This window comes from Podarcis cretensis, assembly GCF_951804945.1.
Source record: "Podarcis cretensis genome assembly, chromosome: 3".
NCBI classification, from domain to species: Eukaryota; Metazoa; Chordata; class Lepidosauria; order Squamata; family Lacertidae; genus Podarcis; species Podarcis cretensis.
In genome coordinates, this window is record NC_137172.1 from 93946693 (window position 1) to 93970961 (window position 24269).

Consider the following 24269-nt stretch of genomic DNA (forward strand, 5'->3'; position numbering starts at 1 on the left):
ATTCCCTTGAATGCCCTTTGTCGAACATAAAATAATTGCTCATGACACAAGCAAAAGTGGCAGATTCCAGCACGTCTTCTCCTTTGGCTCCATGGTTCATCAAAACACAAATCTTGCCCCATTGTCAAGGATCCATTGCCCATGGTGTGCAGAGCAGAATGGTACCACTCTCTTGATGGAGGCATGGCAGAGCAATTTAAACCTTTCAGAATGTAGGCCTTGGGTTAGATGATCTCCCAACGGGTAGCGCTAAGTGGAATATGTGCACGGGAAAATGTCTGCTTGTAAAACATGACCTTTCTTTCCTCCCCTATGCCACCCAACCTGTTCTGGGCAGTGGCGCCAGGTATATGGGCTGGAGGTGACTTCAGATCCCCCAATATTTTTTAGCAGGGGGCAGCCCCCCAATGTTGAGGGGCCTACCACCCCCTGCCACTGCCTGGCACCCCAGCCCCAACTTCTACCCAGCTGGGGGGTGATCTCTGTGCTTGTTTGTCCCAGTCCGGTGCACGCCGGTGGTGTCACGTGACATGTCGCATGACCATGCCCCTTCAATGTGGGAGCAAGTCATTGCCCCTGGTTCTGGGGTTCTCCTAACCTTGCAGAGAAGATTTTTATTTTTATTTTATTTTCTTGAGGGGGACAAGTCCTGTTGTGTTAGTGGACCTTGTTCCATGCATGCAACAAGTTAGCTGAATCCCGCCCAGTATGTGTGACTGGAGGGTTTGGTCTGAAAGCTTTGGGGCTGGGGGGAAGGTGTGCAAAACTGTTGGATAAGAGATGTAACTGTGAGCCACTAAGTTGCTGGATGAAGTCTCCCTTTGGTCATGGACTCACTAAGCAACCTGCTCTCTCAAGCTCAGTTCTCCATCTTTCAAATGGGGATAATAATTCTTCTCTATCTTCCCAGAATGTTATAAGGACTGCTGAGCTACTGTGTGTCTAGATGTTATAAGCACCAGTGTTGTTTTTCTACGCATGAATGTACTCTTAACCTTTGGGGTGATATTTTAAGAGTTTTAAGATGAAAACATTTAATTCTGGTAATCACACTTCTCGGAACCTGCTTGTAAATGTTCGCTTCTTTGTGTCTTACAGGCAGCCCCCTGTTAATGAGACACACTGGATGGGATTGTTGCAAGATATCCTGGAAATGCAGCAGAATGTCTACACATGCATACAACTGGACACTTGCTATGAGGTGAATCTTGCTGCTTTTCAGGATGTTTTTGAATACATTTACAGTGGGTGGAATTCTAGCTAGTTCAGTTTCATACCAGCATTTTGCTTTATTCAGAATCTGTGCCAGCAGATGTACAATCCAATTTAAGTGTTTAAATATATGCTGAGTTTTCCTATCCTTGAACATGCAAATCATACTGGTATCAAGCTTTCTTGACAATAGTGGTAGTTTCTACGAGATCCAGAAATCCCATTGATGGTGAGTAGCCTGGTTTTGTTTCAAGACACCTAAATTCTAAGGATTTCCATAGCTAGGGTTTCATAGAAATAATTCTCTCTAGTCCTTCATACTTGGGGACTGGTGCTCACATCTGGATAAGAATAAAACTCAGGTTACCAACTTTACTCCTTTAAAGAAAAGGAACTTTGGGGTACCACATTGCCTTCTGATAAATTGCAGCCAAACCAATGACCAGTTCCTGTTACTCCTAGTGTAGAGAGTAGAGGCCATATCAGGGGGGAAGGGGAAACAGGTATCTTCTGTTGTAATTCTTAAATGTTTGCCGAAAACGTATTTATGGTGGCAGGGCTAAGCAGGCAATTAAGTAGAAATATTTCTGTAATAATTAAGTGGTGATTTCAAATAATAATAATAATAATTAATGGCTTATGTTCAGCATAACTCTAAGGTTCCATCATCTCAGGGATTTTCCTTGCACAAAGGAAGCTTCTCCCCTCTCCTACCCCCAGGTGCACACTAAATCTGTTCTGGGGGTCCTCTCAACCATCCAGGCCAGATTCAGAGATGACTTAGGGTGTGCACAGGTGGCTGAGAGGGAAAAAAAAACCCTCTTTCACTAGTGGGAATCCCTGCAAGGACATCTTATGAGATTAGTTGAATATGACCCAAAGTATATAACTGTTGTAAGGGACGCGGGTGGCACTGTGGGTCAAACCACAGAGCCTAGGACTTGCCGATCAGAAGGTCAGCGGTTCGAATCCCCATGACAGGGTGAGCTCCCGTTGCTTGGTCCCTGCTCCTGCCAACCTAGCAGTTCGAAAGCACGTCCAAGTGCAAGTAGATAAATACCGTATTTTTTGCACCATAACACTCACTTTTTTCCTCCTAAAAAGTAAGGGGAAATGTCTGTGCGTGTTATGGAGGGAATGCATACGGGTGGCATACCTACGGATTTTCCTCCTCTAAAAACTATGTGCGTGTTATGGTCGAGTGCGTGTTACAGAGCGAAAAATACGGTAGGTACTGCTCCGGTGGGAAGGTAAACGGTGTTTCCGTGTGCTGCTCTGGTTCAGAAGCAGCTTAGTCATGCTGGCCACATGACCCGGAAGCTCCCTCGGCCAATAATGCGAGATGAGCGCCGCAACCCCAGAGTCGGTCACGAATGGACCTAATGGTCAGGGATCCCTTTACCTTTACCTATATAACTGTTGTAAATTGCTTTGGTGATTCGTTGTTGTTTTTTTAATGACATTATTAATGACATTAAATGACATTATTTATGAGATTTATATGCTGGCCTTATTCAGGAAAAACACAAAGACTGAAAATATACCGCTCAAATTACCCAATGCAAACCAACACAACCTATTCAGCTGTCCCCTGTGATTAGGCAGCTATGTACGTAAAATCCTTAGAAGGCAGGGGGATTTCCTTGCATAAGGCAGGATGGGGAAAATATTCAACTAATGTAAAAATATAACAAGAGTGGGTGCCAGGAAGAAGGGTGTTATGTAACTGGGGTGCTGTTGTCAAGAAGGGAAGGCATAGATCCTCTAACCGCACTCAGGGCTGCTGTTGTCGGGAGAGAGGGAATATGTCACATTAGTCAAACGTTCCCAGCCAGATTGGTCAGGGAAGACAAAGATGACCTACTCTGGCCCCTCTCCCTAGCCAACTCCAAGATATAGGATTGCCAGTGGGTCTGGAAACAATGGCAAAGCTCCTGTTTATCCTATTGCTCACTGAAGATAAGGAGCGGGGGGAGCAAATTCCTAGAGTTTGTTCTGTTATACTTTTTTTTTTAACACTCAGAATTCCGTGCATTCAGACAGAGCTGTTATGAACTATGGCAGAATTACACAAGACATGAGATGTATAGATGGGAACCTTGACTTTCTTAATACACAGAAACTCTTGACATAAAATTGCTAACTAAACATTGGGAAGACAAATGGCTCGCCGCTTCACTGTTATGTTTATTAAATGGTTCACTGAGCTGAAAGTTCATTTTTAATAACGTCACTCAGGGTGCATATAGAACTTTGATAGATGTTTTCCTGTTTGCATTTAAAGTGAAATGCAAAGTTCGGTTTCTGCAGAAAATAATCTGCATTCGAGGCAACCTAGTTATTAAGATTCGTGAATTACAATGAAGCTCTGTGTGTTTGAATATGTGCAGTTTACTTGAAAGTGCACTTTTCTGTTTCGTAGTGTAGTACTTGAGTGAGCCTTCATGTTGCATAATTTACCTTCAAAAATTTGACATCTTTTAAACATTTCAAATTATTGTCAGTCTTCTTTTGTTATAGCATGTAGACTTTATTGCTTATGGCTGCTAATTTCTATGACTCCTGAGAGATTTTGAGAGCAAATCAGTACACTTCTGAATAAATTGCAAAAAGAAAATGGCATCTGGGATTTAAATCTAACTTTGAAATGTGCTCCTTTTTAAAAAATGAATAGCAATACGTACATACATCATGTCAGGGAAAATGTGATATAATTATAGCTCTTACTTCAAGATATTAGATTTGACTGGAGCGATGAATAGACTTTAATATCAGAGTACCTTGGCAATTCATTAGTATAGGGGTAGGGAATTTGATGCCTTCCAGATGTTGAGCTGCAGCCTCTGTCATCCCTAAAATTGACCATGTTGGCTGGGGCTGATGGAATTTGGAGGCCATCAACATCTGGGGGGCGGTGATGGGTCCCCCTTTCTTGCATTCCTGTTGCTTCTAAAGGATGAAGATTTTGACTTATATACATTATTGGGTGGCATTGCTTTTTGGCTTGTCCAAAACTGATAGATAAGTTTCATGAAGGATACTTCTGTTCAGATGTTTGTGTGGTCTTTTAAACTGTGTGTACGTTCACTGCACAACCCCATTTGCCCCATCATCCTGAATAATCCCCAGCATAAAGAGTGGCTCCCCAGATAAGTCTCAGAGTTTCCTGCAGAGATTCCACTGTCAACTCTCTAGTGCTGCCTTGGTAGTCAAATGAAAGGAAAGGGTTTCTCGAGGGCAGCAAATTAGATTGCATTTCCATTTCAGCACATGGTTTGTCGAAGTCTAATTGATATTGGTCTAGATTTAGATGAATGCTGTTCCAGATATCCTCCCCTCCCCAAGCAGATAGCCATACTCAGGTATTTGTCAAATAAAAAAATTGCTTGTATGACATTTGCTCTTGTCATTCTAAAGATCTTTACAGAAAGTCTTCTGTGTTCAAGTCGACTGGAGAACATCCATTTAGCTGGACAAATGATGCACTGCAGTGTTTGGTCAATAGATCCCCCTGTCAGTGTTGCTTCTAAAGGAAAACCACAGTACAGAGTTTGCTATGAGAAAAGCATTGAATTGGTTTTGGCTGCTAGCAGAGAATACTTCAATTCTTCAACCAGTCTAACTGATACATGCATGGATATGGCCAGGTACGTTTTATCCACACACACACCCCGCCAAAAAAAATCTTTTAGCCTTTGGTATTTGCTTAGAAAGGCAGATCTTTTATGATTTTGTACTGTTTTGCATACTTGAGTGCTTTCCTCCGATGCTCAAGCATTTCTAAGGCAACTTGTTCTTACTAATTAGTCCCTGGTGCAATTAGAATGAGGTAATACGTCTTTTGCCTAGATTATGCTTGGCTCATCATGAAATGCAGGCACCAGCACCAATCTGAAAATACTAGCTAATGGTTTTGGAAGTGGAAATTATTATTCTACGTATGTAACCATTACAGCTATGAAAAACCGAGATGTTTCCTGTAAGGCCCATATAAGTTCAAGGGATGAGAATGAATACAGTCATACCTTGGTTTTCGAACAGCTTAGTGCTCAAAAGTTTTGGCTCATGAATGCCTCAAACCCGAAAGCGACTGTTCCAGTTTGTGAACTATTTTTGGAAGCTGAACGTCCGATGGGGCTTCCGCGGCTTCTGATTGGCTGCAGGAGCTCCCTGCAGGCAATCAGAAGCCACACTTTGGTTTCCGAACGTTTTGGAAGTCGAATGGACTTCCGGAATGGATTCCATAACTACTTCCAAGGTATGACTATTTGTTTTGTTGAAGGAGGCAGTGGGGACCTTTGGCTTGTGTGCCAGATTTTGTCTGCCAGGCCTCCTCGTTTTACTCAACAGACTTTCCCCTCAAAATCATACCCACCTTTGAGGTGTGCAGTTGGCCGAGATGTGGATGCATGAAAGCACAATTGAACAGCTGATGGGCAGCGTATTGAATCCTGTTTGGAGTGTCTGTGCAAACCTTTCTTGGCTAAAATGAAGTCCCATCCCCCCTTTTGTTTTAGCAGAGGTTTCAATTGTACCTCCTGGAGCAAGATGTGCCTTCACTGTCCATCATAGATTCTATGAGAAAGCTGCTATAATTGAAATAATTGTTATTCACTGTTGATGTTTTTTGTTGTTAGGGGGACGGTTACCACCTTAGCTGAGATGAAAGCTCTCCTTCATTCTCTATCATTAACAATTTTCTAGTGATGCTTTCATTTAAGTGGAAATCATTTCAGCATGGTTTCTTCTCATTGATAAGATTGGCACACAATTACAAGGCGTATTTAAAAATCAAATCAAATCTGGGAGTAGAAAATTTAAGGATTAATTTTTAACATTTTAAAAGTTAGCACATCCCCACATCAACTCCAGAAAGATAATCTAAAGCACCTAAAAAATTTTAATTGCATAATTTAGGTGTTACAGTTCAACTGTTCACTTTCTTAATATTAGTATGTTTCTTGCCTTTATAGCAGAAGAGTTACATTTGCGGAACTGTGCTGTCATGCAATTCCATTAGAGTTTCACTTGGAGGGGGGAAATTTATGAACCTACACCAAATGAATTTTATTTTTCCTCCTACTTCATTCATGTACAAAGTGATTGCTTGCTAAGTACAAAGCTTCTTTCTTTTGGCATGTAAACTCTTAGTAAAGTGCTTAGCTTTGACCACTGATAAATTGATATTATTTACAATAAAAAAATGCATCCGCAAAGAAATACGGGGTTATAAAGAGGATAACATTATATCAAGTGGCAAATTTTTAAGCCTTTATAGGAGACCCATCACTTTGAACCCATTGTAATGCCTCACCAGTGCATGCTCTTGAGGTTTCTGTGCATAGCTACAAGCATAGTTTAGTGTTGCATGTTTATCACACTGGCCTCATATAATGAAGATGCTTCTTTTTGACTAATTAGGAAAGCTGTTTGAAATCCTTAAACATTTATTTTTTTTCTTGTAAGATCCTGCTTACAGCTTATTACAGACTGCCCACCTGTTGTCCAAGAGGAATTGGATCTTATCCGTGCTCTTAGCTACCTTGAAGAATTTGGTGTGAAAATCTTGCCATTACAAGGTAGGGTGTGATAGGGTTTGTTGAAATGTCTTGAATGCTAGTTATATAGTTTCAAATCTTCACATTTATATGTATCATATACACAGTTCTATTTTTCTAGAAAAAGAGGTGCCGGAACTCACCATGAACACCTCTTTTGTTCTCTTAAAATAACAATGGCACCTACCTGAGAGGTGCCGGAACTGAGTTCCGGAAAGTTCTGGCTTATAAAAAGCTCTACATATACATCAGCTTGTATCATCAATTTTCCTTACAGCATTTTTTTAATAAATTGCTTGCATCAGGTATAACCCAGTTCAAGAGAAACCTTTTAAAGTCTCATTGGATTTTACTAAAGCGTTATGCACCAATTTTTCCTGTTTAAATCATTTTGGTTGGCTTGCACCCACAATTACTTTCCTTTTAAATACACACATGCACACTTAATATATAGTTTCTTCACTCATCCCCTGCTTGTGCTGCTGTTGTGCTATTATGATTAACATAATCTCTTTACTAGTAATCTCTGCAACAGTGATTGAAACGCTTGGTCATTCTGGCAATAGCCCGGTTGGGAGGTTTATTGATCTTCATCCTGAGTCTAGGCCTAGGGAGTGGACAAATGGGCCTTTCTATTTTATTATTTTGTCAAAGCACATGTGCCAAGAAGATTAACTCAAAATAGTTATCATAACCCATAAGACGTCCATTGCACATCACAGCTTTGCAGTAACAATTTAGTTATGTTTGAAAGGAGGCTTTTACTGCTGTTTGAAGGTGCCTCCAGAACTTGGGCTTTTATTGATCTCTTTTATTCCCATGCTTTAGTGCCCAATAAAACTCTATTTTTATTTTATAAATCATAACAGCCTTATGACAACTGACATATTTTACAGGTGCTATCCTGCATTCAACTCCTGTGACCTTCCTGTCTTCACTGTTGTGTTAATGGATTTGTACTGCTAGAAACTGGATGAATAGTCCACACATTATTTTATTTTATTTTTTAAAAAACAACACAGTTATGTATTACATAAAGCTTTTGTGGTATTTTACGTCTACCCTTTAAAAGTTCAAACCATGTTCAGAATATGCAAGTAAAGGACTAGAATCGAGTGCTGAATTTTGTGTCTGGCGTTTCTTAAAAGTTTTATCTTATTCGGTTTTGAATGTGCACCTATTTGTTTCAATCAAGTCAACCTGTTTTTAGATATTTAATTCTGCCCGCTGGAAGCAAACATTTTAAATGGGCTTGAATAAGAAATAGTACACAATGGTTGGTCTCCAGTTAAGTTTTACACAAAGTAGACCCATTGAAGTTAATGAACATGACTAAGTTATGTGCATTAATTTCAGTGGGGCTGCTCTAAGTAAACCTTAGTAAATAAGTAAAACTAGGTAAAACCACCCAATGAGTTAATATGCTCAATTTGACAGTTATTATGTGTACAGTGGTACCTCAGGTTACATACGCTTCAGGTTACAGCCTCCACTAACCCAGAAATAGTGCTTCAGGTTAAGAACTTTGCTTCAGGATAAATATGAACACTACGGTGGAAAAAAGAATTATTTGGGATGCAAGTAAGGCTGTGATGAGGGGGTTCTTGATACAACAGAATGCTGCAAGGAAGAGGACACAAAATGACAGAAAAGATAAGATTTTGGAGAAAATAAAAGAATTAGAGAAGAAGCTAAGATCAAACCCGAAGTCCCTGCCGATCTTGAGAGAAATCAAACTCTATCAAGCACAGTACTCTAAACTGATAAATCAGGAAATAGAGTGGAAGATCAAATTAATGAAACAAAAAACTTTGAATCGGCAAATAAATGTGGGAAACTGCTAGCCTGGCAGTTGAAGAAGAGACAAAAATTGAATACAGTTACAAATTTGGAGATTGAAGGAAGAAATATTCAGAACCCCACGGAGATTAGAAAGTGTTTTTGGAAATATTTCAAAAAATTATACACCCAAGGGCCGCAGAATGAGGTCGAGATTAAACAATTTTTGGAGAAAAATGGACTTAAAAAGTTGTCACAAGAAAATAGATCTCTCCTGAACAGTAAAATAACATGCCAAGAAATTGAACAAGCCATTCAAAACATGAAATTGGGCAAATCTCCAGGGCCAGATGGGCTAACCTCCAAGTATTATAAGATATTAAAAGACCATTTGATACAACCATTGATGGAGGTTAGCAACGAAATTATGGAGGGGAGGAGGGCGCCGGAATCGTGGAAGGAAGCTTTCATCACATTGATACCAAAATCGGAAGCTGAAAAGACACAACTTAAGAACTACCGTCCCATCTCCCTTTTAAATGTGGATTACAAAATATTTGCAGACGTTTTGGCAAGTAGATTCAAAAAAGTTTTAAACGAAGTAATTCATAAAGACCAGGCAGGCTTTCTCCCAGGTAGACACATGTTCGCCAATACAAGGAACATTATTGACATTTTGGAGCTTTTGCAAACTGATATAAACACAAAAGCAGTGTTAATCTTTATAGATGCGGAGAAGGCCTTTGATAATATCTCTTGGAAATTTATGAAGGGAAATTTAAAAGAAATGGGAGTGGGTCGGGGTTTTGAGAATGGGATTGATGCAATATATTCAGAACAAAAGGCTAAATTGATAGTAAACAATGTGGTCACTGAAGAGTTTAAAATTGAAAAAGGAACACGACAAGGCTGCCCGATTTCCCCTTTGTTATTTATATCAGTTCTGGAGGTGCTCTTGAATATGATTAGAGGGGACCGGTTGGTGGAAGGGATTCAGGTCGGAGCGAAACAATATAAACTCAAAGCTTTTGCAGATGACCTAGTTCTGACCTTGCAGGAGCCAGAATCTAGTACAAAAAGAGTATTACAACTGATCCAAGATTTTGGTCGGGTGGCGGGATTTAAACTAAATAAACAGAAAACTAAGGTGTTGGGGAAAAATCTGACAGATGTAGAGTCGGAACAGTTTCAGAGAGAAACAGAACTAACTGTGGTCAAAAAAGTAAAGTACCTAGGGGTAAACATAACAGCAAAAAATCTGAGTCTATTTAAGGATAACTATGAAAAATGTTGGTTTGAAATTAAGAGAGATTTGGATAGTTGGACAAAATTGAAGCTTTCTTTGTTAGGCCGAATTGCTGCCGTTAAGATGAATGTATTGCCAAGGATGTTGTTTTTGTTTCAAACATTGCAGATTGTGGATAAAACAGAGTGCTTCCGGAAGTGGCAGAGAGATATATCTAAATTTGTCTGGCAGGGCAAAAAGCCCAGAATTAAGTTTAAGATACTAACTGATGCGAAAGAAAGAGGGGGCTTTGCCCTGCCGGACTTAAAGTTGTACTATGAAGCCGCAGCCTTTTGCTGGCTAAAAGACTGGCTACTTCTCGAAGACACTGACGTATTGGATTTGGAAGGGTTTAACAATGCTTTTGGTTGGCATGCATATCTATGGTATGATAAGGTTAAGATCAATAAGGTCTTTAAGAACCATATTGTCAGGAAAGCAGTTTTTAATGTCTGGACAAAATACAAAGACTTACTGGAAAACAAAACTCCGAGGTGGCTTTCACCTCTGGAAGCTAAGGCCCGAAAAAGACCCAATATGGAGGCCAAATGGCCAAAATATTGGGAAATATTAGAAAAAGAAGGAGATAATTGGAAATTGCAGAGTTTGGAGAAAATGAAGGATAAAGTGCGAGACTGGCTACACTACGCTCAGATTAAAGAAGTCTTTAAAAATGACAAAAAGTTAGGGTTCCAGGTGGAGAAATCGAAGTTGGAAACAGAACTGTTAGAGCCTAAAACTAAGGTACTTTCAAGAATGTATAACTTGCTGTTAAAATGGAATACACAAGACGAAATGGTTAAATCGGTTATGATAAAGTGGGCTCAGGATATTGGGCATAATATTATGTTTGAGGACTGGGAAAGGTTGTGGACCACTGGGCTGAACTTCACTGCATGTAATGCTTTGAAGGAAAATGTAATGAAAATGATATATAGATGGTACATGACCCCAGTTAAACTTGCCAAAATATACCATTTGTCTGATAATAAATGTTGGCAATGTAAAGAACACGAAGGAACATTCTTCCACCTCTGGTGGACTTGCCCTAGAGTGAAGGCCTTTTGGGAAATGATATATAATGAGTTGAAAAAGGTATTTAAGTATACCTTCACTAAGAAACCAGAGGCCTTCCTTCTGGGCATTGTCGGCCAGAAGGTGTTAAAGAAGGACCGAACATTTTTTATGTATGCAACAACGGCAGCAAGGATACTCATCGCTAAGAGCTGGAAAACTCAAGATCTACCCACACTGGAAGAGTGGCAGATGCAGCTGATGGACTATATGCAACTGGCCGAGATGACTGGCAGAATTCGAGACCTGGGAGAAGAGAGGGTTGAAGAAGATTGGAAGAAATTCAAGATCTATCTACAAAAGTATTGTAATTTGGTTGAATGCTAAGAAGGATGCTAGATCATAAATAATTGCCTACCATTGAATTAGATTTGAATTTGACGATAAGTGAGATTGAGGGAAACACAAAATTTTTGGAGATTAGATTAAATTAACTGAACAAGATTTAAGAATATAAATAAGATGCTAAATTGCTGGAAAAAATTTATACTGATGTAAGTGGGAGTGGGAGACGCGAGGGAGTCCAAAGAAGTTCTGAAAAATGTGTTATGATCCATGTTATATTGTTTATTATTTTTGCATTTGGTATTTAAAAAAATCTCAATAAATATTTATATAAAAAAAAAAAATAAGAACTTTGCTTCAGGATGAGAACAGAAATCGTGCTCCAGCGGTGCGGCGGCAGCAGGAGGCCCCATTAGCTAAAGTGGTGCTTCAGGTTAAGAACAGTTTCAGGTTAAGAACGGACCTCAGGAACAAATTAAGTACTTAACCTGAGGTACCACTGTAACAGCTTTACCCCTGATCTGATGCCCTTCAGCAAGACACTTTAGTAAAAGCATTCATGGATCAGGTCTTTCATTTGAAACCTGGATTCTCCCTGAGGCACGTGTTCCTCGCACAGTTCTGATTAATCCTTCAGAGAAAAGCCTTAACCCTAATCAAATATATAGAAGATGACGCACTGCAAGTTTGTGCTATTTCCAAACCATTGGTACTGGGTTATTTCGCCAGAACACAGCAACCCTGTCTCATATACAGCTTCTTGAGCACTGAGGGCAGCCAGGGACAGTGTGGAATTGAATTATGCATTCAGATAAAACGTGTATGGATTATTATTTAAATCTTTTAATTGATTTATATTATTCTTTCTAATTGTTTCTAATATGCATTTTTAAAAAACCGTTTTACTTAATTAATCACATGAGATGTTGTGAGCCACTTTGGGCACAATTTTGTGGGAAAGTGGCATACAAATGATGTTGAGGGCTTATTAGTTTCTTATTTGGCTCTCATTGCTGGGGTTTTACCTCGGCCGAAAAGCTTCAGTATTTCTGTGTGTTTGCCATTCAGTGGCATGAGGTACAGTTAAATCATGAGGTTAGCAGGGACAAAGCTCATAAGCAGAACTGAGAAATTCTTTCTCTGAAAGACAATACCAGCAAATCTTCAATTAATGGGCATGTGGTAATTCTGTGACGTATATATATAAAACAAGATCCAAAAACTGTGAACTTTCAAACTAACTCAAGCCTCTTCCATTAGCCAAATTACATTTTGGATGTTGCCCATGGATTACAGACAACTGCTATCCTAAATGCTTGCTTGTGGATGTATCAGGGTTGGTTCCACTTTGCCATTTTCAAGCTTAGATTTTCCTGCTTCATAGTTCATTCCCTGCCACCTGCCATTTTGCCTTTGCCACACCATGCCAGTCAACTGTGAATACTTCAGTGCTGGTACTGCTTTTTGCGATCTATTTCTTTTCCCCCTTGAGAGATTAAAGTGCACTGTCAAGTTACTTTGTGATCCTTCTGTCACCTGAAAACGACTAATGCTGCAATTTTTTTCAGAAAAAGTACCTTTTATGTCATGAATGTGCACACAAGCACATGGCTATATAATGGCGGCTGAAGTGGGTCCCGCAAAGGGGACAGGGTCTGATTCTCAAATAATTGCATCCATTATGTTTTGGACACTTTAAAGACTACCACGCAGAAGTTAAAATGGGCGAAAAAGCTGCCTGCAGGTTCCTAATGCTTTAAGCTAAAACTTTCTTAACTTGGAAAGCCACTTTTAAGCATGAGTTGTTCTTCATAGAGTGCACAAAATAATTTGTGCTTCTTCTTGCATTTGAATTTGTAGTCATCTGAACTAAGGGGAGGTAAAGGAACCAGCTTTTCCTTCCCAGAAGCAGAGGCCTCTTTCTCAGTGGGGTGCCTGGGCTGTACCACCCCAGAGTGGAGGCATGCACAGGTTTGAATGTTCTCCATCTTGTTAAATGACCAACCTTTGCACATCAGTGATGATGTCCTCTCTCTAAATGGAGATTCTCTGTTTGCTTTGTAACACACACACACACACACACACACACACCCTTAATGAAAACTAAATAAATGGAGATTTCCCCGCTAAAATATTTCTTGGGGCATATCTGCAGCATAAGAAACAAAGCACTTTCAAAATGTATTAATATTATATTGAAAGAATTTCTATTATAAAATAAAGTGTAACAAAGAAAAAAAGAAAAGAAAAAAGAATAAAAGTGAAAGAAACAGTATACAAAAAAGCAGTGTATTATACTCCCATACATTATTATATAAATATATATGTTATTATCCTAATACATAGGTTTTTTTAAAAAATGTTTTTATTAAAGGTGCGATTAATAGCCTACTACATTCTGTATAAACATTCCAAATGTTGTCATATTTATCCAAATAAAGCCTATGTCTGTAAGTTGTCCGTTCATGAGTTGCAAGTGTTTTCATATTGTCAGTCCATTGATTGAAGAAACATAAGCACCAGAGATATTGTTTAAAACTTCTCTCCCTCCTGCCCCAGTCGCAGTGACTTTTAAACCCAGATATCGGCCCTTCCGTGAAGTTCGTGATATCTGTGTATGTAGCTTGCGTGTGCACTTAACTTCTTCCTGCCTTCATAAAAAAAATGCACTGTATTTTGTGACATTGCCACTTAATATAATGTATTTTCTTACCAGTGCGCCTGTGCTCTGATCGACTCAGCCTTATCAAGGAATGTCTCCTGCAGCTGCCAACAAGCTACAAGCAATCTGCCAAGCTCTTGGGACTTGCAAATTTGCTGAAGGTTGCAGGTAAAATAAAAGCTGTAATGTAATTTACCCATGTTTTATGTTGAAGGTGTCCAGCTTTATGGGGGATTTCTTCAAGGACTTTACTCAAAGATCCTGTCTTCAGTGAAGCTTCATATATTGCATCATTGCAACCTTCCTTTCTAGATAAATACAGATTGATTGATTTCAATTTAGATATAATTTGGGATTTCACACACAGCCCTTCTATCACAAGTAGAATACATACCAGCGAGAGTACAGTTACCACCTAGTCAGATGTTAGAATTAAATCCCACTTTAACCCATGTCAAATATGAAAAACAGATATCCTTTCTGTGCAAACAAAATGTATTCTATCTCCTATAAAAAACATAGGTTTTACTTGCAGTCCTTCTTTGATCCTGTTGCATCGTATTAGTGAACTGATGCTATACTATGTAAAGTTTCTTTTTAAATATATGTATCATTGTTGTTAAATCTCAAAAAAATTCCAAGACGTTTATCATCATATACAGTTTTCCCCAAACATAATAGTATTTTTTTATTATTTCTTCTTGAATTTCCACCCCTCTTTTCTTGATGTTTCTTTTTTAGCTGTTTTGCAATACATCTGTTTTTATTATGTAAACTTCACTCTCATTAGTTCTTTCAGTAATTCACTGCTTATATTTCAAATCCTGCCCACAACTTCACTGTGCAAAGGTTCTAATGCTGGATCAAATCAAATTACGTTTTTTGTTTTGTTTTGTTGGCTAGCAAAGGTAAATATTTGATCAAACTTTCACTTGGAGAAATCGGATGAAGCTGATTTGACTATATCTTCCACTTCCCTGTTCTTTCACATCATCATATCAAATACAAATTGAAAAATGACATGGGTCAGATCCAGAGTTAAGTGTGTGCATTAGGGCTGGCAGAAGCAAGCAGTCCCATACATTCCTTCCCATGGCAGCTTTCTAGTCCCCTAAAAATGTTCCCCTGAGGTTTGGGGCCACGTTTTGAAGTGGGTATACTACAGCTTGTGACGCTCAGGAGAGAAGGGGGACGGCTGCTGTGAAGATAAAGAGCAGGGAAATCAGCTTGGGCCAGCTTAACTCCAGAGCCAAACCATTATTTTATTATGTAATAATGTTGTTGATACCCTGCTATCACTGTACACAGAGCCTTGCCAAGTAATTTAAACAAAACACAAGTTCCTGTACAGTGGAGCTCACACTGTGTTTGTTGTCTTGGACTAGTAAATGGCACAAATCTCTGCAGTGATTACAGTGGTACCTTGGGTTACAAACACTTTGGGTTACAGACTCCGCTAACCTGGAAGTAGTGCCTTGGGTTAAGAACTTTGTCCCAGGATGAGAACAGAAATCGTGTGCCGGTGGCGCAGTAGCAGCGGGAGGCCCCATTAGCTAAAGTGGTACCTCAGGTTAAGAACAGTTTCAGGTTAAGAATGGACCTCCAGAATGAATTAAGTATGTAACCAGAGGTACCACTGTAAAGGTAAAGGTAAAGGACCCCTAGACGGTTAAGTCCAGTCAAATGCGACTCTGGGGTTGCGGCGCTCATCTCAGTTTCAGGCCGAGGGAACCGGTGTTTGTCCACAGACAGTTTTCCAGGTCATATGGCCAGCATGACTCCAGCTGCTTAAAACAGGTAACCCAGAGAATCCATGCGGTTGTTGGTGGTGGTAGTGTTCAAATCAGACCGTTAGCCTTTAGCTGTCTTCCCTAACCTCCAGCTGTTCTGAACTGCAGCTTCAGCTATTTCTCATCATTGGCCATGCTGGTTGCGGCTCATGGGAGTTGTAGTCCAAAACATCTGGAGGGCACCAGGTCAAGGAAAACTGGCCTGTGTGATTGCCAATACACTTCAGCACATCTCCTTTGCCAATCCTTACAACCCTTCATGAGTCAAAGGGCAGTTTACTGAAGTGGGGAGCATCCTCTGCGTTTGCAGCCCTGGGAAATCAGGTCTCTAAATCCAGTGGTTGTCAGTGTGCCCCTGTGCTGCCTTGGTCATGTGAGTAAATTCAACGCAGGGTGTTGATTGGGAGTAAGTCTCAGTGCTCAGTGTGGCTGGGTGGTATGCATCGTTTGAAGTCCATATTGCGATATCAGTTTCATAATTTTGAGCCTGGGGTATATTGTCAATCATGATGTCTTATCTGTGTGTGCGTGCAAAAATCACAATGCAGGAAAACCGTGAAGCCCACCAGTGCCTCTACATAGCTCCATCCATATTTCAGACATCATGATATAGCACGATGTTTAGCTGGTGATATATCATAGTGTTGAAAACCAGATATTGCCCTGACCCTAGTGCTTAGGAGACATGCTTACTGTTTATTTCCTTTTCAAAAACCTAAGGGAAAATGTGACTTTTACCTCCGGTATCTGGGAGGTGGATTTAAGGATGCCGGAGGGTGGTTTAGTTTTTTTAAAATATCATTCGGAGTAAGCTTAAGCCATGGGTTCACTTGAATGAGTTAAATAATAGTAATCCTGGTTGAATTCTGTACCTAAAAACAAGGGGGGGAAATCACTTAGTGACTTTATGTTGGTTATAGTAGGCAGTGTTTTTGCCTTTAAACATATCCTCATGGAGTCATTGTTCATCAGTCCTGCTGGTTTCATAATATAAGTAGGAATAATCCCATTTTTTGTCATTAATGTTTATCACAGCAGCGTCTGAATCTGTTCACTTTTGACATGAGTAAAAAATGCACCACATTGGGCCTCAGTTCTCAGATTCTTTGAATCCCTGTATTTCTTTGTTACACAAATTCATTTAGAAGACTGCATCTCCCTGAGGGGCAGCTATAACTCTGTGTAATTTCTTATCCAGCTATTTTGTATACCTTCCTACCTCCCACACAGGATACTTGAGAGTGTAATAGATCGTTAGTTTGAAGCACACTGCAAACTTTAGATAACTATCAAAGACTTTAATTAGGCTTCTTCTCTTTAAATTATGCTATGCTGGATATGTTCTTGCCCTTCACATTAAAGTCTACAGCAGCTTGCAAATACTCAGGAAAACCTAGGTGTTCCTCGCATTCTGTTCTTGGTGGCTTGTTAGAACATTTATTTTAATTGTAGACTGCCTTCCTCCTGAAGTAATAATAGCGTTTTTATATAAAAGCAGCATAAATATATCCTCTTAAACCATCAAAGAGGAAAACATATTGAACCCTCTTTTATCGCTGCTGGAGGTCTACTTTGAGGAAGGAACGTGCAGCCTTGCCCAGCTAGTTAGTCACAAAGCTACAGCAACCACTCCTTACACCTTTTCTCTCTCCCCTCTGGTTTACAATGGTGTGTGTGTGTGTGTGTGTGTGTGTGAGAGAGAGAGAGAGAGAGAGAGAGAGAGAGAGAGAGAGAGAGAAACATACAAGATGGCTACTTGGCCAAGGGCCACCACTTGCTGGGTGGGTCTCTACCACCACCATTCCCCAGTCTTTCAGAGAGAGAGAAAAAAAAGTCTTAACAGTATTTCCGAAACACATTTATGATTTCTTTCTCTCTCTTTTTTGGAAATATTATCCCCTGCAGTTTAACAGCAAGGCAGCTTACAACACCCCCTGCCCCCAATGCACAATAAATTTGGGATAGTGAAATGTAAGTAATTACAGATAGCTAAAAGAAATGAGAGAAACAGCAAAACAAACCGCAGCAGCAGGAGAACGATTGAAACAACTAGTTACTCAAAAAGCAGTGTTAGAAATTGAGATATGAAAGCCAGGAGCTAAATGGCACCTTAAACCTAGGTTGCGGGTGCAACAACAGAATGTCTAGACTCGCCTTTTTTACAACAAGAATACAAAGCCAAAAGTGAACAAACTGCAGCTAAAATCTTGTGTTGGTTTTTCACATGGTCTAGTCCAGGCATAGGCAAACTCCGGCCCTCCAGATGTTTGGGACTACAATTCCCATCACCCTAGCTAACAGGACCAGGGTCAGGGATGATGCGAATTGTAGTCCCAAACATCTGGAGGGCCGGAGTTTGCCTATGCCTGGTCTAGTCGTTCCCCTGCCCGTCCACCCCCTAATATTCTTAAGGGGGTCTCTTCTCCAGTCTTCGGAGAATAGTTGGAAGTGGGGAGGCAGAAAAAGGTCCTCTTTTCCTTCCACTTTGCAGTTGTAATCTGAAATCTTAGGCGCAATATTGCGCCCAGAGGTCAGAAACTGCTCACGCTAAGGAAACTCCCTGTCCCAAAATGTGCCTAGAGCAAGGGGAATTTCAAACACTGTCAAAGAGGGAGCCAACTAGGTGAACTAGACCAGGCTTTCCAAATGAGGGAGTTGACACCTTCGGAGGTCTTGGTTCCTATGAAGGCAAAGAGACGATGTTCAAAGCCTCCAATGATTAATGGCAAAACCAGACTCTAAGGGGGGAATAGTTGGTCCTGGTTCCAAGCCATTCATTTATTATTATTTTTTAAATCTTTATTAAACATTCAACACATCTTTACACAACAGTTTACCATGTTACAATTTATGCACGTACACTACATGGAAAAAAGAAAAATACAATGAAAAATAGAGATGAACCGCCGACCTTCTGATTGGCAAGTCCTAGGCTCTGTGGTTTAACCCACAGCGCCACCCGCATCCCAATTCATGGTTTAATACATGCAAATTGCTCCTGTCTGGAAGCTCTGCAGCCTGCTGGAGCAATATGCTTCGGAAAGCTGCCCCAGCATTTTGCTGTGGGTTAAACCACAGAGCCTAGGACTTGCCGATCAGAAGGTCGGCGGTTCGAATTCCCGCGACGGGGTGAGCTCCCGTTGCTCGGTCCCAGCCCCTGCCAACCTAGCAGTTCGAAAGCACGTCAAAGTGCAAGTAGATAAATAGGTACCGCTCCGGCAGGAAGGTAAATGGCATTTCCGTGTGCTGCTCTGGTTCGCTAGAAGTGGCTTAGTCATGCTGGCCACATGACTCGGAAGCTGTACACCGGCTCCCACAGCCAATAAAGCGAGATGAGCGCCGCAACCCTAGAGTCGGCCACGACTGGACCTAATGGTCAGGGATCTCTTTACCTTTACCTTAAAGCTTCTGAGTGCTTTCCATGAGCAATCCCACATGGACCACGTTGTAGAAATAGAATATGGATGTGACCACCACAGCAGGTGTAACTGCGAACCGACCTGCCTCCTCCAGGTGTTTGAACCTTGGCTCTCCTAATTCATTGCGAGGAATTCCTTTCTCAGTGGCCTACACATGTTTGGATAGGGCACTTGATAGCTAGGTACAATGGCCACCTCAAATCTTTCAGGCTGCAGTCCTATACACACACCTATGTAAAATTCTATTAAGCTTGATGGGACTTACTTCTCACTGGACATATATAAAATTGCACTGTAAGGGTTTTATAGATCAAAACCAGCTCTTCTGATTGTGTTCTCCCACCACCACCACCACCACCCAAAGGGGAGCCTAGCAAATTCACTTTAACCACTTCTTCCTTTCCCCAGGCGGGAAAATCAGCAGAAGATTTAGGGAAGACAGGATTGCCAGTACGGCCAGATTGTGGTAGCCAAGCATGAACGATGGTCTTGAGTCTTTAGAATAACAGCTTGTAAAGGCTGTTTTGTATAGGGACGCGGGTGGCGCTGTGGGTAAAAGCCTCAGCGCCTAGGGCTTGCCGATCGAAAGGTCGGCGGTTTGAATCCCCGCGGCGGGGTGCGCTCCCGCTGCTCGGTCCCAGCGCCTGCCAACCTAGCAGTTCGAAAGCACCCCCGGGTGCAAGTAGATAAATAGGGACCGCTTACCAGCGGGAAGGTAAACGGCGTTTCCGTGTGCGGCTCTGGCTCGCCAGAGCAGCGATGTCACGCTGGCCACGTGACCCGGAAGTGTCTCCGGACAGCGCTGGCCCCTGGCCTCTTAAGTGAGATGGGCACACAACCCCAGAGTCTGTCAAGACTGGCCCGTACGGGCAGGGGTACCTTTACCTTTACCTAAAGGCTTACAGCTGAAATGTGAACCTCATCTTTTTGACTCCTGAACTTTGGCTTAAAGAAAAATGCCAAATTGCTGCAGAATGTGTTAACAAATCGCAAGAGTGGCAGCAGCGATTGTCACAGTGCAATTTCAGACAATTGCTGTCGGAAACTGGTTATCAGACAAACTTGAAGAATTTTATTTTCAAAGAACTTCGTCCAGTAAAGAAGTATTTGCCTCCAATGTTATTGCATCCGAAGCATATATATATATGACGTGCACTTTGTTTCTAACAGCATAGAACATTTGAGATTTACAGTGGTTTAGCTTAATTTTAAAAGAAGCAGATTACCATATTTTTCTGTGTATGACGACCCCTATTCTTTTAACCCAAAATTAAGAAAATTCACTATGCACTATCTGTGTATAAGGCGACCCCTTATTTTAAACTTCAAAAATTTAGGAAAGAAATATAGTCTTATAATACACAGAAAACGGTAATTTTAAAATTCCTAAGAAATAGCCTGAAATACTAAAGCTGATGCTAGAAGGTTTTCCTCCTCCTTTTTCATACCAATACAACTAGCACTGTTCTTCCTCTAATACTCTTATGGTGGATATAAAGCATCCATATTCAGCTTTCAAGAGTGCAACTCCCTAAATTGGTTAATAAACTCTTGCAGTGCATGGCCTCTAATGGAAATGCTGACAAAGCTTTTACTATATTATGTGAATGTTGCCTCCAGTAAAACTTAATGGCACCTATAAACCATGGCCATAAATTAAAATGTAAAAATCAAGATTACACTTATTTGTTCTTTATTATATGAGGGCGGAAGGTGCTGTCCCATATAACCAAGAGCGTTCCATATAACCTGTAGTGTTCTCTGCTATAAGAATAAGAGTAGCAAAAGGGAGCTATTACAGCATGGCTTGGGCATACTTAAAACCAAGGTTTCCTGACCTTACCTCATTTCTGGCATTGTGTGTGATTGTTGCTAGTAAGTTGGATGTTCAAGGAGTTGGGACACTGCTTTGGGTTTTCCGAAGCAAACTCTGGTTAAAGTAAACCTAAGCTCCTGCAGCCAATCGGAAGTCGTGGAAGCCCTGTCGGACATCCGGGTTCCAAAAAACATTTGCAAACCGGAACAGTCACTTCCAGCTTTGCGGGGTCTGGGAACCAAACCGTCTGAGTAGGAAGGCGTTCAGGATCCAAGGTACAACTGTACCTCTATATGGTTTGCAACATCCTAAAAAATATCACAAATAAAAGTAAAATGCAAAAAAATATAGTATAAAATACAGTTTTTAGAGTGGCACAGATAATAGGCAATATACCCTCTGAAACATCTATATAAAGTGGAACAACTAACACATAGGGACCATGATAACTACTGGCAGATCCAGAATATTGAAATTCAGCAGAGACAGCAAGACCCACATACCATACAGTATATACAAGTGTGTGTTTCTAGGTCTGCTATCTCACTTGTAACACTGAAGATAGGTGGGGAAGAATCCCACATTTGATAGGTGGGGGAAAGTTATCCCGTGCAACCCTCCCCGATTCCAAGCATTACTGGATATCCAAACAGAGCATAATGTTAAGTGTGTCTCTTCACGTAACATTTAATTATCATCATTATTTTTTTAAAGAAGATAATTATTGGAATTTTAGAAAGTGGGAAGGAAGGAGTTTCTTCTTCTGTAGTCTTAATGAAAATTGCTCCATTGGAAATCTGGCTGTGGCAGTAAATCAGATGGCAGGATGCCTTGACTTCCCCTGCCCATCTGCCAAGGGTGCTTCCCAGCCCAAAGGAAAGCACACAGCAGAATTAACACTTTTGTTGTCAAAGAACGTACTTGCTTCTACAGCTCTGGAGTGGAGTGTTCTACGCACACCAATCTAGCGTTTAGGCAGCTATTCCCAGGTCCGCCGTCTATAGAGCAGTTGCTGCAACTGAGGAACCCTACCCCTCCACCAGTTTATGTACCTTCTCCAAACAGGCTGTACTCACGTAGCCGGAGACTATGCCTGCATGCAAGCTGCCTCTGCTTTTCCCATTTCAGTTCTCTCCTGGTTCTGGGAGACAGTGGTGCATTTACCTACCCTGCCTCTTCCTCCTCTTCCTCCATCTCTGAAGTTTCCCCTGCCCCTGATGTTCGTCTCCTGGTGGGTGCAGGTCCCCACAGACCACCGCCCCCTTCTCCCAGATCAGTTCCCCTTCCCCTAGTTCACACACACCAATGTCCTTCCAGTCCCTTGCGCCATTGCTATGTCCCATAACATTAAGCATAAACATCAGGAATCCTGATGATCTTCTGGCAAGAACCCCTTTAGCATTCCTTGCCCTCCAGGAATTTCAGACTTCGTATCTGAGATCTTTGTGACTACCTTCCCATCTCTGTCCGCCAACTGAGGCCTTCTAAAACCACCCCCAAGATCTTTTCTTGGAGCTGGTTGAGCAATATTGTTCATCATCCTTATTTTTGAGTATTGCAAAAGGCAGAAAGCTTCTGTGCCACTCTATCTCCAGCTGTTTTTGGACTACTGCTCCCGTCATCCCTAGATATCAGGACCAGTAGTCAGGGATATGGGGAATTGGAGTCCCAAAACAGCTGGAGAACCAAGTTTTCAAAACACTGGCTTAAAGGTTAAAGGTTATGTGGTGGGAGCATCCCATAAGCAGAGTTCTGCTAAAGGCATTCCTGTGTCACAGAACAGAAACAGCATTTAGCACCAGTTTCTTTGCTCCTTGAAAATCTGCTCCAGTGGTTTGGAGGACCCTCTGGAACAGCACGAGGAGCATACTCCATTGAGAGTTTCTGCTGGATACCAGTCTCCCCCATAAGAGGCCTTCTGCTCCCGGGGCCTATATTTTCCTCAAACATCTACTTTAAACGGATGAATTCTGTAACATATATGCATTTGGAGGGCAATTTCAAAGGTGCAAGGAATCTAGGACCACTTATCTTTTGACAAAGCAATCTTCAGCAGTGATTCTTAATTACTGTTTGTTTATTGCCTCATAACGTTAAAAAGACCTGGCACAAATGTTATTCAGGGCTGCCACAAGCTGCAGGAATTGCTATTTGAGTCATTAATTTCAGAAATCTTTTCTAATTAATTTTTGCTTCAAAATGACAGTGACATTCATGGGAATGAAATTAGTTTAGCAAGCTAATGCCAACTCTGGCATTGGTGATTAAAAGAGGTTTTCTGCCCCCGAATCTGAAGAGAAATTGTTACATTCTGAGCAAAAAGTAAAGATGCAACCTTTATTACCGGCAGATATCAGTTCCCTCCAAAGTCTTTATAGATGATGATTAGGTTTGGGTTTTGGTTTTGGTACAAGGATTGTATACCCAGGTTTGCCCGCTCTTCTTCCGTTGTGTGGAAAGTGAATTTTTTTTTTTTTTTGCAACAGTTTTGGTGTTTAGTATGGGAAATAGGGATGTGGGTGGCGCTGTGGATAAAACCTCAGTGCCTAGGCCCTAGGACTTGCCAATCGTATGGTCGGCGGTTCGAATCCCCACGGCGGGGTGAGCTCCCGTCCTTTGGTCCCAGCTCCTGCCCACCTAGCAGTTCGAAAGCACCCTTAAGTGCAAGTAGATAAATAGGTACCGCTTTATAGCGGGAAGGTAAACAGCGTTTCCGTGTGCTGCGCTGGTGTTGGCTCGCCAGAGCAGCTTTGTCATGCTGGCCACGTGACCCGGAAGTGTCTCCGGACAGCGCTGGCCCCCGGCCTCTTAAGTGAGATGGGCGCACAACCCTAGAGTCGGACACGACTGGCCCGTACGGGCAGGGGTAGCTTTACCTTTACCTATGGGAAATATGACTGCAGGAACCTCCCACTGTTCTCCACTGGTTCTGGTGTTGAGCAGTTGGTAGACTCATATTTTAAAAATCACCAAAGGCAGCAGCTCTACACTTCTCCAATAAAATATTCTAGACAGGTCAATCTCGAATTCCTTTAGAATGGCCTAGCTCAGAGCGAGTGTTTCCACCTGAAGCAATTTCAGATGTGCAAAGGTTGCAGGGCAGCGAGCTTTTACTGCCAACAAGAGCTGTCCCTCAGCCGAGCAAATCAATCATGCTGCTACATAGAAATTTGTTTGGACCTAAGGCCCTATTGCACTGGCTTGCAGATTCGGCATTTGGTATATGAACTCTGCAGGTGGTAGTAGCTTAGCAGAAATCCTGTCCCAGGGATGTTTTCCACTCTTTCCCAGATATCATCAGTTAAGAATGTCCTTCACTTGAACCAGTGGGAAGCAAGACTGTTATAAATATCCATTCTCAGCTGTTTGGGGAGTGGGGTGGTCTATTC

The 24269-nt window shown here is 41.3% G+C and overlaps 1 protein-coding gene across 2 annotated transcripts in view; it reads left to right on the forward strand.

Annotated features, from left to right (window-relative positions):
- The window catches only part of NBAS (NBAS subunit of NRZ tethering complex), a 191475-nt gene that overhangs the window by 93782 nt on the left and 73424 nt on the right, over positions 1 to 24269 (forward strand). For both annotated transcript variants that reach the window (XM_079970285.1, XM_079970284.1), the window contains exons 29-32: positions 1099 to 1201; positions 4630 to 4859; positions 6679 to 6791; positions 13910 to 14023. In XM_079970285.1, the coding sequence (XP_079826411.1) occupies positions 1099 to 1201; positions 4630 to 4859; positions 6679 to 6791; positions 13910 to 14023 (560 nt within the window). The remainder of the gene's footprint in view (positions 1 to 1098; positions 1202 to 4629; positions 4860 to 6678; positions 6792 to 13909; positions 14024 to 24269) is intronic.